Below are 17,000 nucleotides of genomic sequence, written 5' to 3'. Positions count from 1 at the left end.
TGCAAGGCTACCTTGAAAAAGAACAAAGTTGAAGGCTTCCACTGTGGAACTTCAAAATTTTGTATATAAAGTTATAGTAAACCAAGCAGTGTTAGTGATACAAAGACTCACAAACAGATCAATGGGAGAGAATAAAGAGCAGAAAATAGATCCACACTTACAGGGCTGTTTTTAGGCACCAAAGCAATCCAATGAGGGAAGAAAAATCTTTTTGACAAATGGTGGAAGCTACAGGAATCCATCAGCGGGGTTAAAAAAAAAAAAAAAAAAAAAGGAGCCTTCACTCACACCACACACCAAAATTAATGAGATGGACCATGGAACTAAACATAAAAGCTGAAACTATAAAGCTTTCATAGAAAATGTGGAAAATATGGAAAAACATCTTCATGACCTGATGGTAGCCAAAATTTGTTCAGAAAGGACAGAGAAAAAATCATAAATTAAAAAAAAAAGAGGGTAAATCAGATCTTACCAAAATTCAGAATGTTTGCTCAAAAGATAAGACAAGCCATAGACAGAGAAAAAAAAAATTCATAAAACGTGACAAAAAATATCCAGAAATTTAAGAACTCTGACAACACAATAATGAAAAGACAAACAATGCAATTGAAAAGGGACAAAATATCTGAACACACATTTCACAAGCGATAAGCAAATGGCCAGAGTACCAGTTTGCCTCGGTCAGGTAAGCGTCTGACTCTTGATTTTGGCTCAGGTCATGATCTCACGGCTTCGTGAGTTCGAGCCCCGTGTCAGGCTCTGCACAGGCAGTGTGGAGCCTACTAGGGATTCTCTCTCCCTCTCTTTCTCTGCCCCTTCCCCACTTGTACAGTCTCTGTCTCTCAAACAATAAAGAAAAACAAACTTAAAAAAAAAGATGCAAACGGCCAACAAGGGCATGCAAGTGCCCAACGTGATGAATTATCGGGAAAATTCAGATCAAAACCACAATGAGATCTCACATCACATCAGCATGGCTAAAGTGAAAAAAGACTAGTTAACACCAAATGGTGGTGAGGACGCAGAGCCACCAGACTCTCACACAGCACTGCGGGGGGCGGGGGGGGGGGAGCAGCGGATACAAAATGGGACAGCCTCGTAGGAGAATCTGGTGGTTTCTCATAAAACAAAACACTCTTTCCATCCCTAGATATTTAGTTAAGATAAATGAAAACGTACGTTCACAAAAGGATTTGTACAACAATGTCAGTAACGATTATATTCGTAATTAAAAACTGGGGAAATTGTGGATGTTCGTCAATGAAACAATGGACAAATTCACGTATTTATATACTGGGCAACAGAGATGCGTTAACAGTATGGATAAACCCCAGGAACATGACGCCGAGTATGAGAAACCTTAGCGAAAGCACGTGCAGCGTTCCCACAATGTCTGTTCTATTACAGGCAAGTCTAATGTATAGCAGAAAACCCAGAACACCGCTCGCCTCTCAGAGGGTGAAAGGGAGTTGGAATGGATCGGAGGGAGGAGGTAGAGTAAGAGGGAACTTTCTGGAGTGATGGTAAACCTTGATCGGAGATGTCTGATTTGTCAAAACACAGAATGTTTACTTTAGATTTATACATTCCACTGTACGTAAATATTATCTCAGAATAAAAGAACAAAAACAGTGAACTCTAGTTAGTAACATCCATGCTTAAGTATTTAAGCAAGTACATACTGATGCCCGAAACGTGCCTTGAAATGCACACAAGTAAGGTGGATCGAGGGCTAGATGTGTGACAGCATGAACACAGTACAGTGTTAACAACAGACTCCCAAGCGGTGTATGTACACGTGCAGCTGTCAAATACTTTCAACTTGTCTGTGTTTGAAAATTTCCATTAACAAATGGTGGGAAGCAGACATGGTACGTCGTGCGTTCGCCTAAATGCAAGAGCAGGAAAGTGAGCGGCTAGTGCGCTGGGGTGTTTGCTTATTTCTTCCATCAACTATAAGCTTGGAACTTTTTGGGAATTTTAAGAAAAAAATGCAGGTATGATTTTAGAATTTTTTTGGTGGTGGGAGGCCATAAAGCTATTTTAAAGAAGAACAATTTTAGGTCCATTTATTTATTTTTGAGAGGGGTAGGGATGAGCAGAGAGGTAGCCGGAGAATCCCAAGCAGGCTCCATGCTCTCAGCCCAGAGCCGGACACGGGGCTTGAACTCATGAACTGCAAGATCGTGACCGGAGCTGAAGCTGGATGTTAAACGGGCTGAACCACCCAGGTGCCCCAGTACTATCTTTTTTAAGGGCAGCTTGGCAATATCTACCCACTTAAAAATGTTCTTCTGTTGAGTCTATCTTCCCGACTCCAGGAATTTACCTTATACCCTAACTCACAAGTGCGACAAAGATGCTCACTCAGCAATTCCACTCCTACAGGTAACCATCTACTCAAGAGAAATGAAAACCTACGTCCACACAACCTGCACACCAACGAACGCAACAGCACTATTTACAACAGACAAAAGTAGGAGCGACCCAAGTGTCCACCCACAAAACACGGCGGAGCCACGTAAGGGAATACTATCGAGCAATAAAAAGAAATGAAGTGTTGGCACGCTCTCCCGCACGGATGAACTCCGCAAACGTTCTAAGTGAAAGAAGCCAGTGGCATCCGATTCCATTTATCTGAACTGTCCAGACCTGCCGACGTGCAGAGGCAGAGAGTAGATTAGCGCTTGCCCAGGGCTGAGGCGGGTGGAGGGAAACGGGCAGTGACTGCTAATGGACTCAGGGTTTCTTTTGGGGATAAAAATGCTTTAAAATTAGATTATGGCAGGTTGTCCACCTTAGCAAATATACGAAACTCCACTGACTTGTACACTTGAAACCAGTGATTTGTATGGCATATACATTACATCTCCAAAAAGCTGTTAAGCCACACAGACTACTGGCGAACTGGCATCCTAAGATGTTAAGAGCCGACGTAAGACGTGTAGGGCATCAGGGACGGAGGGTGGACACCAGTTGTCAGGCGGAGCCTCTGAGGAGGGGGGTCTCCTGGGAGACCCCGGCGCCCCGAATCCTGCCACGCTCACGCGGGCCTCGAGGTCTCTCCAACCACCGGCTCACATACGAACTACTGGGTTTTCTGGGGGAAACCACCGCAACTCATCAGACTAGCAAAGGAGCCAGGAACTAGGAAACGGCCGAGGCCCCGCGTGCAGGGCCGACGCACCAGGTCACCCCGCAGCTAATGCGTGTCTGGCACCACAGAGGAAGCGGCAACACCCCCAAAGGATCCGCTTCAGGGTCAGAGTTCCTTTACGTCCGTGGCACCGAGGGCCTGCATCTTGTCGGGAACGCAGCCACCGGTCTTCACGGACTATCGGGTGGTGTGGGTCTGTTAATTTTCTACTGTGCGGTTTCAAGAAGCTCTCTGCCATTTTCACATGACACCACACTCCCTAGAGCACGTTTAAACGCGGAAAGATGCTCAGAGCGCACGTGCCCAGCGCGGTCACCTCCCGGCAAACTCAAGTCCACACAGCTCGGCCCTCCAGGAAACCAGGGTGCGCATGCGTGGGGCCGGTTACAGGGCGATGCAACTGAATGAAAAGCAAGAGAAACAAGGCCAAACGAGGCTGCGCATTTGTAATTATTGGAGGGGGCCTGTTAAGGAGACAATGGCACCGATGAGCACTCGAGCCACCACTAAGAAAGTGTGAACTCGAGGCCCTCAAGGGTCACGGAAAGCTTTGCTCTCAAGGACCATTCTAGGTGGCCTTGGCCACAGTTTTTGACAAACATTCTTCCTAGAGATGCCCTGTACAAAATTTAAGAAACAAATTCCTTGATTTAAATTTTTTCTTAATGTTTATTTTTTTTAATGTTTGTTTATTTTTTAGAGGGACAGAGACAGAATACGAGTGGGGGTGGGACAGAAAGAGAGGGAGACACAGAATCTGAAGCAGGCTCCAGGCTCCGAGCCGTCAGCACAGATGCTGACACGGGACTCGAACTCACGAGCCCTGAGATCATGACCTGAGCCAAAGTCAAACGCTTAATCGACAGAGCCATACAGGTGCCCCTTTTTCTTAATGTTTATTTATTTTTTGAGACACAGAGTGTGAGCAGGGGAGGGGCAGAGAGAGAGGGAGACATAGAACTTGAAGCAGGCTCCAGGCTCTGAGCTGTCAGCACAGAGCCCAACGTGGGGCTTGAACCCACAAACCATGAGATCACGACCTGAGCTGAAATGGGATGCTTAACTGACCGAGCCACCCAGGCGCCCCTAGAATTACTTGATGTGAAAAAGAACGCTAGGGACATCTGACTCTTGACTTCCGTTCTGGTCATGATCCCAGGGTCACGGGATCGACACCCTGTTGGGCTCCATGTGGGGCATGGAGCCTGCTTAAGATTCTCTCTCTCCATCTGCCCCTTCCCCTGCTGGTGAGCTACCCCCCCCCCCCCCCCACACAAAGAATGCTGTTTGCTTCTGCTGGCACTACTTAGAACTGGCAATGAGAACACCTCTAAAGCACTAAGACGCGAAGAAGAAACCATGAAACAAGTGACATAACACACTTGTAAACGAGGCGTGTCTGTCGGATGCCTGCAGCTCTCAAGAGAGGCAAGAGCCCAATCCTCATCACGGCAGATTTACGCAGAGAGGCTACTGGACCTCTCCCCTGAAGATCCAAAACTATACAGCCCAATGAAATTCACACTCGAACCAGCTGTGTGTCACATCAGAACGCTCTCAAAAAGCACCGTTTCTCAACCCGTAGGACGCAGATGATGCCTGTCCGGTCAAGAAGGGTGGGTCTCCCGAGGAGACGCGCTCTGGGTCTGTGGAGGCGCTGCGGATGTCGAAGCAGGCACTGGTCACTTTCGCTGCTTATGTTCGATTGCACAACCGACTGCCTCCTGACGCATGTTTTCCTAGCTCAGAAACTTAAAAATGCAAACACGCACAATATAGAATGTAAAAGAGCCAACTTTTCCTCCCAACCTAAGTGATATTTTACAAATAACGACCACACACCCTTCACAGGGAAGGGAGACCACACATGTGCACATTACGCATCTTCACACAAAGGACAGAGAGAAAGAGAATGACAAAACAAACAGGCAGGCACAGACAGCGGGCAAGGCGTACACGGGAGCTCTTGCAACTCCAGAAATGACAATGGTATGATAGGAAAAAAATCTTCCACTGATTCTGGGCAAAAGGCTTTCTGTGGCTGTTGTTTGAACAAACGACAGAGAAACAAGCAGTTGTCCATCTTGCTCCTCCCAAGACCAGTTCTGGCTCATTTTTTCTGTAACAGCAACAGCGACCGAGAGCAAAGATCTGAGTTTGTGATGCATGCTTGAGATCATGAGGGAAAGGCCAACGCTGGGCCTGCAGCAAACAGCGAGGCCAGGCATCAAGTATGTTCTTTGCTCTGGGTCTATTTGTGGAAAAACTCCAGAGAACAATCTCGGTTCAGCAGTTAACCTGTTTTGGAAGGGACGTTCTTTTATCTACTCCATAAAAGTGTATGTGAGAGGGGAAAGGCGCAGAAGGCTCCAGGAGCAAAAGAATTCAATCACTTCCAGTTTAAAGTATTAACCCTCGAAAAATTCTTTGTCCATTTCATCATCTATTTCTAAGGGTCCAAGTTCACTAAGAACAAAGGAGCCTATGTTTCACCTCACGGTGTTGGTCAGTAAATACCCACTCTTTGCACAGTATTATCAAGACATCACGTTTTGTTTTTGTTCCACCAAAAACCTTTAAAAAACAAGACACTAAAAAATCAGTAAATAAACTTCAAGGAATCAGGTGAGTCATTAAACTGATTCAATTTGAGAAGTAAAGACCAGGTTTTGGTCTTCTTACCCCCTTTCTAAGCACTGGGTTCCAAACGGCGGCGTGGTGGGGGGTGGATTCTGTGGATTTCAAAGCAGATGACCCTACTCATTACAGCAACCAGGTCATAGCACAACTCGGGCTCCCCTGGGTACGGTGTTAGTAAAGGTTTCAGTCATTCACAAAGGCCCAGTGGAATCCAGAGACCGGCTACCCTTCTTTGAAGAATGCCCTATCGGGAACAATCCTGCGTGGGGCCACGGGGAAGCGGGGGGTGGCCAGTCTGGAGATCTGCACAACTCCCGGCCCCACTCGAGATAAGCAAGCACACTAGCTCACAGCTATCTTATCACCCACATCACATCTTCTGGCTCCATACTAGAAAGAAAAGCTTTCTGGAAGGAAGATTTAGTGAACATCAGCAGGCCAAGTCTGAGGACAGAGGAGGAGCACAATCTAAGGCAGCCCACAGGAAGCGTGGAGTCAGGGCCGCTGATTACGTCCCCAGGAAGGGCCTGGCTGCTGGCCTTTGGGCAGCAACAAACAGCGGACTTGCAGGGGGTGGGGGTGGGGGTGGGACACACCCTCCTGATGGAGGCGAGGGGGCACCCGAAGGCTTACCTGCCTGCCGGGAGGAGGCCGAAGCCTGGGAGGGGCCAGGGAAGCCTCTGACCTCCCGGGGGACCACGAGAACTCCCTATTGCAAGCAATTGGCAGAAGAAACGAGATCGTCCCCCCCGACACCTTCGTCTTAAGTTAGCAGGGGTGGGGGGTGGGGATGCAGGGGGTGGTATCTGGGTCTGTGCCGGCTGCCATGTGCCCAGCAGAACGCTGGACACGAATGTATTTACTCGTTCTTGGTCTTCCTCCATTTAAGTGCAAGCGGCAGGAGAGCGGGGGCCGCTAGCGCCTCGCCACGGGCGGGGCAGGCTGGCACGGAGCAGGCCCTCCGCAAGCGCCCCCGGAGTGGACGGACCCAAGGGTGAAGGACACGCCTATCCCGTTACTCGATGAACCGCCCTCCTTCAGAGATCCGGAAGGTGAAGCGGAATGCCAAAGTGGAACGCTCGCTCCGGAGGGAGCAAAGCGGACAACACGGGGCCAGTCGCTCGGAACGGAGGCGCCGACGCCGTTCGGAGGGAGGAGACCCCGCTCCCCACAACTGTCCGCTCACTCAGGTACGTGAAACGGCACGGGTTACATCTTTCCCCGAATCCAAACCCCAGTGTGACTCATTACAAGCACGTCGTGAGTACGGAAGCCCTAATTCTCCCACAAAGATTCTTAACTGAGGTCAGGCCACACGGGCAGCCTTCAGGGCTGCTCGTTACATACAGAGAAAATATTTACAAACCACATATCTGACGAAGGACTGGTACACGGAATATTTAAAGAACTCTGAAAACCTTACATTACAAAACCCCGAATTACGGACGTGTCACTGAAGAGAATATACGCGTGGCAAATAAGCCCACGAAAAGACGCTCATCATCAGCCACGGAGGAAATGCAAATCAGAACCACAATGAGACAACACCGTTCATATCGACCAAGGTGGTACAAAGAAAAACAGCGGTAACACCGACCGCCAGCAAAGATACAGAGGAACCAGATTCCTCAGACATCACTGGTGGGAATGTAAAATGGTACAGCCACCTGGAAAATACTTTGGCAGTTTCTTTAAAAAAAAGGGGGGGTCCTACCATATGACCCGACAATTGTATTCTTAGACATTTATCCCAGGGAGGTAACAACTTATGTTCACACAATCTCTATACATGACTGTTCACAGCAGCTTTATCTGTAATAATAGTCAAAAACTGGAATCAGCCCAGATGCCCTTTAACAGGTAACTGACGATACACTGTGGTCCATCCACACCCCAGAATATTTCTCAGTAATAAAAACGAACTACTGACACATCCAACCGTTCAGATGAATTTCCAAGGAATGATGCTGAGTAAAAACAAAACAAAACAAAACAAAACCCAGTCCCAAAAGGTTACATATTTCCATTTCCATGTCATTTTTGAAATGACAACATTTTGGAGAGGATAGATTAATGGCTACTAGGGATTAGGGCTGGGAGGTAGAGACAGGTGTGGTTATAAAAGGGCAGCGGGAAGGGCCCTGTGTTGTTAGAACCAACCAGCATCTTGGCCGTGTGTGGGGGAAACAGGAATCTGCAAGGGCGTTGAGACCATACAGAACTTAGGAAACACAAACGCATACAGGTAAAACTGGGGAAACCTGATCAGGAGCAATCAACTTTGCTATCCTGGTTGTGGTCTTATACTGTGGTTTCGCAAAATGTTACCACTGGGGGAAACTGGGAGAAGGGTATATGGGGTCTTTATTATTTCTTACAACTGCGTGTATATCGACAATCATCTCAATTTAAAGTTATGTTTTTAAAAACAAAAATAAAGAGCAAAACATTACAAGCTCACTTATATAAAACAAAACCACACACAAACACAAAAGTATATCTTTATGTGTGTAACTACACACATGCACAGAAAACAAGTTATGTATGCAGGAAGAGCCCAAAGCTTTCTAGCAAATTCTCTCTGGGGAGGAGGACTCTATGCCTGTCGTTTACTCAGCAAGTCCTACTGCACACACACATACACACACACACACACATACATACACACACTCACACAAGAAAACCAAAGAAACTGAGATCCAAGATGAAGTAATCTATCTGAAGTCACAAATAAGTGACTGAACAAGAAGTCAAAGCCCATATGACCCTTCTACAAGTCCATATTGCCTCTGACATGTAGGCCACTCGAATGCCATAAGATGTCAAATAAATCATTCCTATGGGGGCTGTGAAGTTTTCAGTTTTCCGGAAGTGGTTTATAACAGAAAGATAAATGGTTTCACTGGCATTTAAAATGGGGAGAAATTACAGAACACTACACACAGCATGATATCGTGTATTGAAAGACAACCCATAAAACAAGTGTCTCCGCAGTACATTTATAAACACGCAAACACGCACACCTTGGAGAACACGTACCACCCGTTCACAGCTGGCATCCCAGGAAGCCCAAGGTCAAGGAAGAGTACTGGGCAAGGGGTGTCTGGACTTTAATCACAGTGTTAGAGTTTGAGAATGCATTCCAATTCAAGTATACTTTGTCTATTTTTTTGTTTTGTTTTGTTTTTAAGAAGGGGGAAAAATAAAGCAAACACTTACTGCATTCATAGATCTGTTCCAGCTTATCCACAGAAGAAAGGGAGAAAAATTTATAACCGGACTTACTACCAACAGCTAGGGACCTGCAAAAAAGCCAAATCAGAAATAAGAGCTGATACGTGTAGACAATGATAATGCAAAAACAAGCTCCATGTTACCAACTAGTAACCGTCATCTCTACTGAAAATTAGCACGAGTAATTTCACACAGTTTGTAGGGGGTGAGTGCTGGCTGAGCAGAAAAGAGGCAAGGGGCAGAGCCAGGTGCCCCAGCTCGCAGCCAGGAAAAGGTGAAGGTCAATAACATACAGACCTTATTCTTACTGAAAACCTACAAAACCTTAAAGATTACTTTGACCAATAAATGGAAATAATCAGCCCTTAATTAACGATCCCCTCAAAACAAAGTGGGGCTCCTCAGGTGATCTGCTCTATGTGTGAGTCCAAAAGCGAAGAAGGCGGACGCTCCGAATTTTAAACAAAGACATTTACGATGGTGGACGATGACATCCTTCCGCCTCGGCAGGGCCACGGCAAGCGCAGCTCAATCACCTATGTGAAACTACAGCTGGGCAGTGGGGTGGAAATAAAACAGACGGAAAAGATAACTTGGAAGCGGGCATGAGAAGACTGCACAGCTGACCTACAAGGAAAAGATAAAAGCACTCACACCCGACGCCAAAGCCACGGCTTTCGCCAAGAGGCCTGAAGGGAGCTCACGGGCTCCCCAGCTGCCACCCCCGACCCTGTACAGGTGCAGTGGGCCACTGAGTGAAGCAGTTCCCCACCGGAAGATTACTACTCTCCAGAAAGAGACTGACCGCGGGGGGGCTGGGGGGGAACAAAAGGAAGTCCAGCTCTGAGAAACAGAGGACGAGCCAATCAAGCAGGATGCGTGGGGCGTATGAGGAAGCAGCTACTGGACGGTTCTGAATCTAGTGTCTGGAAAAATGTGCAGACAAGTGGAGGCAGAAGACAAACCAGAAGACTAGAAAGACTGAACACCGACGTTTCCTAGCGGGAGTATCTGCACACCAAGATAAAACTTAGGGCTACTTCAATGGCCATTTCATCTATTAAAAACTTGAGATTTCCAACCCTTCTCTGGCCCATAGGTAGGAGAAATATATTCCAAGAATGGAGCTACTGTAAGCACTATGAAATTTTTAAGTTGTAATTGGTTCATCTTAGAAGTACAAACAAAAGCAAAACTCTTTGGGGCACCTGGGTGGCTCAGCCGGTCAAGCATCTGACTTGATTTCGGCTCAGGTCATGATCTCATGGTTCGTGAGATCGAGTCCTGTGTTGGGCTCGGCGCTGACAGCGTGGAGCCTGCTTGGGAATCTCTCCCCCCCCGACCCCAAAATATGTAGCTAAACTTAAAAAAAAAAAAAAAAAAAAAAAAGCAAAACTCTACCTTTTTTTTTGCAAAAATACTTCACTGTTTTGAATTAATTGTATCAATGAGGTAATTAGATATCGTTACCTGTAAATAATTTGAAAAGCAATAAAGCAGCCAATAAAAACATAAATATCCAGGAGAACTAAAAATAAGACAAAAATCTCAGCAGTCTATAACTTTTGAGAAATGTTTTCCAGATAACTAATGGTTGCTATTTTAAGCACCGATAGATTCTATTTTTGATTAAAAAATGAAAAAGGTGTTCTTGTATATGCTTTCCTGTATGCCTATCACAAGGGGGTGGGAGATTCTTAACATTTTCCTGGAGTCCTATGGGAGTGATCATTAAACCAACTGTACTGTTACAATACGGTGACCCTCTCAGACCCTACCAAGGAGATGAGGGTTTTGTGTGTGTGACCACAAATGGTCAGACTGTAGTGTTGAGCTGCTAAAAATATTTTCCATTTATTCTTTTGCAGAGAGGTGTCACTTCCTTGTGACCCTCTCCCCAGGATTAACAGCTCCTCTCCCTTTCTAATTTGTTGACTTAGAAACCAAATCGCCAACCTTATTGACACTATATATAAAATAAGCTTAGGGAAGGCTTCTTTCATGGGCAAACTTAATGAGCTTTAACTGGTTTATGAGAAACTAGATTTTGATTCTATGCTCCGAACAAAAGAATCTGTCAAAACTGGCCTTTGGTGATCCAACATCAGAACTTTGGTGTCCTTACAAATATTCAGAAACTGCTTCAGGATATTAAATACCTTAGCTACAATTTTAATTGCGTGGTTTGTAAAACTGCTGTGCACCTCCATCAATAAGAGATACAAGCACAAATATTTCAATTATTTTTCCCTATATATCCATGGCATAGTTCGAGTATATATTTTATCAATAAAAATGGATGTTTTTATTTTTTTAATATTTATTTATTTTTGAGAGAGAGAGACAGAGTGTGAGTGGGGGAGGGGCAGAAAGAGAGGGAGACACAGAATCCGAATCAGGCTCCAGGATCTGAGCTGTCAGCACAGAGCCTGACACGGGGCTCGAACTCAGGAACAGTGAGATCACGACCCGAGCCGAAGTCGGACGCCCAACCGACTGAGCCACTCGGGCACCCCCTAAAAGTGGATGTTTTTAAAGGGTGGTAACACCAATGATCAGGTTCATACATCCCTCTTTGGGACTGATCTTGCTTTTAATAATTTCTCATGATTTGCCTGACCATACAACGGCAGACATATTAATGGGAGAGGCACAGTAACAAGGAAGTTTGAAATTCCCTTATTAAATAACCTTATCCCCCAATAAATGTTTGTGTAGTTTTTTTTGTTTTTTTTTAAGGTAACACAATGAGATCTTTTACTGCCGAAGGAAAAAAACCAGCTTACTATCCTAGAAAAAAGGTTATATTTACTCAGTCCCACGTTTCAACACCACAGCCCGGCCTTCAACCGCGCCTGGTGTCAAAATGCAGAGACCCTGTTATACGGTCTTGAGACGAGGCCTAAGTCCTTTGCCAGGATGGGAGAGTGAGTGCTTGTGAAACATGCTGAGGGCCAATCCTCTTCGTTCTCGCCACACCCCCCTTTACTCCACTTCTAGAGCTTCCCTAGGCCGCCAACCCCGAGCCTTTCGGGGATTCTGCAGTTCACAGCAGGTCGGCTCTCCGCCTTCTCCACCAGCAACCCGGGATCGCCTCCCTGTACTACTTGCCAGCTTCTCAAATGTTGCTAGTGACTCCTTCCTCATCCTCCCTATCCTATGGGTTTCAGTCTTTTAAACTATTTTTTGAGTGGCGCCTGGGTGGCTCAGTCAGGCTCAGTCGGCGGAGCGACCGGCCAACTCCTGATCTCGGCTCAGCTCATGATCTCAAGGTTCCGGAGGCGGAGCCCCTTGTCAGGCCGGTGCAGACAGCCTGCTTGGGAAGCTCTCTCCGCTCCTTCCTTGCTTCCCCCTCTCCCCACGGTGAGTAAATAAACTTAAATATATATCTTTGGGTAATTCGTTGACTGACGTTTCCGTAGGGTTTTGGGAGGGGCCAGAACAAATGCCTCTGTGTGGTCCACCATCTGTAACCGCAAGTCTATCGCTGAATTGAAACTTGAGCGCTCAGTATCTAAAAGACAGTGAACTTCCACTAAAAAAAGTGTGAATCAGATCTTTCTCTTAACTCCTTTTCCTTCAGTAAACTCTTACCAACAGTTAGTCCCGAAGGGCTCTCCCTTCCTACTATCTTACTTGATTAGAGTTAGGTGGCAACAGTCCACACGCATAAAAAGGAACCCAAGGAGGACACCTCGTAGACCCTGGGGCCCTACTTAGTAAGTCTGCTCCACAGCAGGCTCTTCCCGCAGCTCCCAGCATTTCCACCGCAGGCCTCCAGCTGGTTAGCCCTGATGCCTTGACAACTCAATAGCAGCCGAGCAGAATCCATCTTTTGCCCCAAACCGAGTCCCCATAATGGAATCACTGTTCACACTAGACCCAAACCAGACACTTGGGAGTAACCTGAACTTCCCTGCACCATGCCTGTCCCACGGGTCACACCAAGTCCTGATGGCTGACTGGTCTTCTCTCCACGGGCCACTGCTGTTGGACAATATCCTCCTGGGTGACTGTCCTGCCCTCCTCCAACACTCCCTCTACCCGGCCGACAGAATGGCCTAAAACTTTAAGGTTGAAGGATCCTTAAAGACCATCTACAATCAGGCCTCTCGATTTACTGATGAGAAAAAAAGTGGAGAGAAGTGACTTTCCCAGAAGAACAACTGTAACTGTAGAAGAAACTCAGTTAAACAAGCATCTCTATAATCTTCTGGACACTAACAACTTCAATCCTGTCGACAGGAGACCTGGAGAATCAAGTCCCTTTCTTTATTCCACCCCTTTTTGAGGTGTAGTTGAAAAAGGACATCGCCAAATCACAGATTCCCACTAGACGAGCGGCATCCACTGGAGGAATTTAGTCCTTGACATTTCCATTTCAGGGATACTCTTACTAGTTTGTTAACTTCAATTTCAAAAGCCAAAAATTCTTCCAAAGTAAACCGTTCAAACAGTTACTTTCAGAAACCAGCATTGGAACTAACCAGTTAATAGCGAGATGACTGAAAACAACTGTTCTCAGTGCCTCTTTCACTGTTCTAACTAAAAAATAAACAAACAAATAGTAAAAAAAAAAAAAAAAGCAAAAAGCACGTCTTCATACTTTTAGGATGAGAATCCTAGGAAAATTAACACAATATTTGAAGCCATATTACTAGTACAAAAAGCAGGACAGATACTTTGGTGTACAGGGAATATTCTTTTGTTAAGCATTATTGTGTAACATACATGTATTCTATTAAGTGAAATGGCTTCCAGATTTTCTCACCGAACACAGTGAATGTGGATCCTAGACCGACAACCTTTGTCTTGTGAAAAACTGTGTTCTTCTATTAAATTCTGGAGACGGGTAAAGGAGGGAAAGGGGTAAACTGTACAGCCTTTCCTCATAAACCTATTTCTTCAAAACAAATTAGTCATTTTAATCAATGATTAAATCCTATCTTCCCATTTCTTAATAATTTACTATAATCCTATCCTACTATTTCTTAACAGTTTACATTCGTACTATATCAAGGTTTCTGGCAAGTCCAAATTATGACACAGAAACCTCCTGAACTTCCAGACTCACTGAGGAGTGAGGAAGCACGTGACTTCCAAGTGTGACAAGGTCTAACTTCAGGCCAGACTGACATTTTCTATTGTGTATGTAATTTGAAAGCCCATTTGAAATAACAGCCAAAGAGAATATGTTCTCATATTTGATTTCCTTTCAACATAAATGATGAATAGTGAAAAGCTGGAAAAAAAAATGGTAGAAAATGTTTTGGAAATTCTCTAACTTATACAAGACATAAAAACCCAGAAAGCTACCGTTTCTTAACCGATCTCAAAACACTAAGGGCTTGGGGCACTTGGGTGGCTCAGTCGGTTGAGCGTCCGACTTCGGCTCAGGTCATGATCTCACAGTGTGTGAGTTCGAGCCCCACGTCGGGCTCTGTGCTGACAGCTCAGAGCCTGGAGCCTCTGCTTTGGATTCTGTGTCTCCCTCTCTCTCTGCTCCTCCCCCGCTTGCGATCTGTCTGACTCTGTCTCAAAAATAAAAACATTAAAAAAAAAAATTTAAAAACAAAACCAAAAAACACTAAGGGCTTAAAAACCAATCTCAGTTTGAAATGTTCTATTCGCTTCCCGGGTTCACATAACATAGTCTATCCCGATCACAACCACTGGCAACAGGTTATTCAAAATGCTTTTGCTGTGCTGGTTTTTACCCACGTGGAACACTAAGCGTTTGGTAGTTTTAATCTTTAAAGACTGCTACAGTATGATGCCTAAATTCACCATCCTCAAAATCCTACTTTTTAGGTAGAGAAGACAGTGGCAGAGTGGGAAGGGCAGTGGAAGAGACTCGGGCCTGCCCACACTCCACATTAACCAACTCTAGGATCCAGGCACAGCTCTGAGCCTTTGTGAACTTCAGTTTCCTCACCTGCACTTGGGAAAAGGTGATCTGCTTCCTTCTAACCTCAGCGCGGTCCCGCTGCCGGGCCACCCGGCACTAACCTCACAATTCTGGGGAGGCGCTACCGAGTACCCGCTGCATGCCACGGACTTGATGCCTGCTTGCCATTCTACAATGAACTCTTCGTTTAAAAAAAAAAAAAAAAAAAAATCTCATTTTCTACTTTGCTGACTCCACTCCGCCAGTAACAACTCGACCAACTACTTACTACGAAGCCAATGACCCATTCCTCCTCACTTACATCACTTCCTCTTACTCACTTCCCAAGATGGCTCTCCTCCCTTCCACAGCTCCTTCCTTCTCCAGAAACTTCATCTAGTAACTATGCTCACAGGTCACCGAGACAGCCTCTGAAGAATCAGCTTCAAACCCATAGGCGTTTGGACAAACAGCGTTCCAAATCCATGGGTTGGCATCAGTGGGCCTCTCTTTCCCTAAGGATGGGCCCATTCCCTGAAGCACCAAGACTCCTCACGTATTTCTCGGTTACATCCCCCTTGACTCAGTTTCTCCCCAGATCAGAGGCCAGGATTAAGGCTAAGTTTGTTTCTTGCTCGGGCAGGACATCGAAGTTACCTAAAAAAAAAAAAAACAACGAGACAAGAAGAAAGGGAAAGAAAGGAAAAGGGCACTAAGATAATGAAGAGACGAGGAGAAGGACCTGAAGAGGGGAAAGAGTGGGGGGAAGAGGGCCGAGGGAGAAGGGCAGGTGGGATAAGAGGAAGAAACCCACGCTCACTGCTCCAGAAGCGGCTGGGACAACAAGTCAAGGCACAAAGTTCTGCCCCAACTTTGTGAGAAGGGAGGTCCCAAAAGGTAAAGCAACCTATCCGTCGGTGGGTGAAAAGCCTCCTTATCTCCATCACTTTCCCCGCCCAGGGATCGCAGCTCCAGCGCAGCGCCCGGAGGGTCCCCGAGGGCAGCGCCCCTCCCTCCACGCTCCAGGCCCGCCCCCGGGGACGCCCCCGCCCGCCCCGGCCTCCACCCCGAACCTCCAGGCCGAATCTCCGGCCCTGAACCCGGCCTCAGGCTCCCGCCCGCCCCGGCCCCGGCCCTCGGCCCCGGACCCCCCGCCCGGCCCCAGGCCTCGGGCCCCAACCCCCGCCCGGCCTTACGTGTTGTCCTGGTTGAAGTTGGCGAAGAGCAGCTGGCCGGCGCCGGCCTCGCCGCTCTGACTCGCCAGGTTCATGGTGGGCGCGCGGCGGGCGGGCGGGAGGGTGGCCCCGGCCGAGGGCTCGCGCGCGGGAGGGCGAGTCGGGTGCGCTCAGGGTCGGCGCCTGGCCCCGCTCGCCGCCTCGCTGGCCGCAGCTGGCTGCCCGGGGATCAACCGCCGCCTCATCCCGTGCCCGCTCTTGTTTATGCTCAGGAGCCGGGACGCCCTGCGCGCCGGCGCGGCCCCGCCTCCTCGGCGCACGGCCTCTCAGGGCGCAGGCGTATTGCGGAGGTCCCGCCCCTTCATCTCCGGCCAGGGCTGGGGTTCCGGTCGAACACGCGCACGCGTGGGGACGCGCAGGGGCGCGCCGGGCAGGGCTAGCTGGCGTACGGAGGACGGCGCATGCGCAAGGGAAAAGTGAGTCCCTATGGTTTTATTCATATTAAAAGTGTCCGCTGTGTGCCTGTCCTTGCGCTAAGGATTTATGGGCAGCATCTTATTTGATGCTTCTGGCAGGCCTACGTAGAGAATATTGCGTCCCCACTTTACAGATTTGAAAACTGAGGCTCAGAAGTGTTAACCTATTCGCCAAGTGTTCAATCTGAGAATTGTAACCCCGTTCTTTCCCTGAGGCGCCCGCTTTCTGGATCCGTGGCGGATTCACTCATATTTACGAGACACCTTCCATGTAAACCAAATGGGCCTCCCTCCCCTCAGAGAAGTTACCCCGGAACACAATTACAAGCCGGAGTACAAGAGAGCACATGATGAGGTCACTGAACCTAGACTTAAGGGACAGGGAATGTGCAGTCCAGAGAAGGCTTCCCGGAGGAGGTAAGACCTGC

At 47.2% G+C, this 17,000-nt stretch overlaps 1 protein-coding gene across 1 annotated transcript in view; it reads right to left on the bottom strand.

Annotated features, from left to right (window-relative positions):
* Positions 1 to 16,383, bottom strand: part of WIPI2 (WD repeat domain, phosphoinositide interacting 2) — a 42,499-nt gene extending 26,116 nt beyond the window's left edge. Inside the window, exons 1-2 of the mRNA XM_042971018.1 lie at positions 16,118 to 16,383; positions 9,020 to 9,102 (exon numbers count right to left, since the gene is read on the bottom strand). Of these exons, the coding sequence (XP_042826952.1) occupies positions 9,020 to 9,102; positions 16,118 to 16,191 (157 nt within the window). The 5' untranslated portion in view covers positions 16,192 to 16,383. The remainder of the gene's footprint in view (positions 1 to 9,019; positions 9,103 to 16,117) is intronic.
* Between the last annotated feature and the right edge of the window lie 617 nt (positions 16,384 to 17,000).

This window comes from Panthera tigris, chromosome E3 (genome assembly GCF_018350195.1).
Source record: "Panthera tigris isolate Pti1 chromosome E3, P.tigris_Pti1_mat1.1, whole genome shotgun sequence".
Classification (NCBI taxonomy): domain Eukaryota; kingdom Metazoa; phylum Chordata; class Mammalia; order Carnivora; family Felidae; genus Panthera; species Panthera tigris.
Note: the sequence above shows the minus strand (reverse complement) of the source record. Positions and strands in the feature narration are given on the sequence as shown.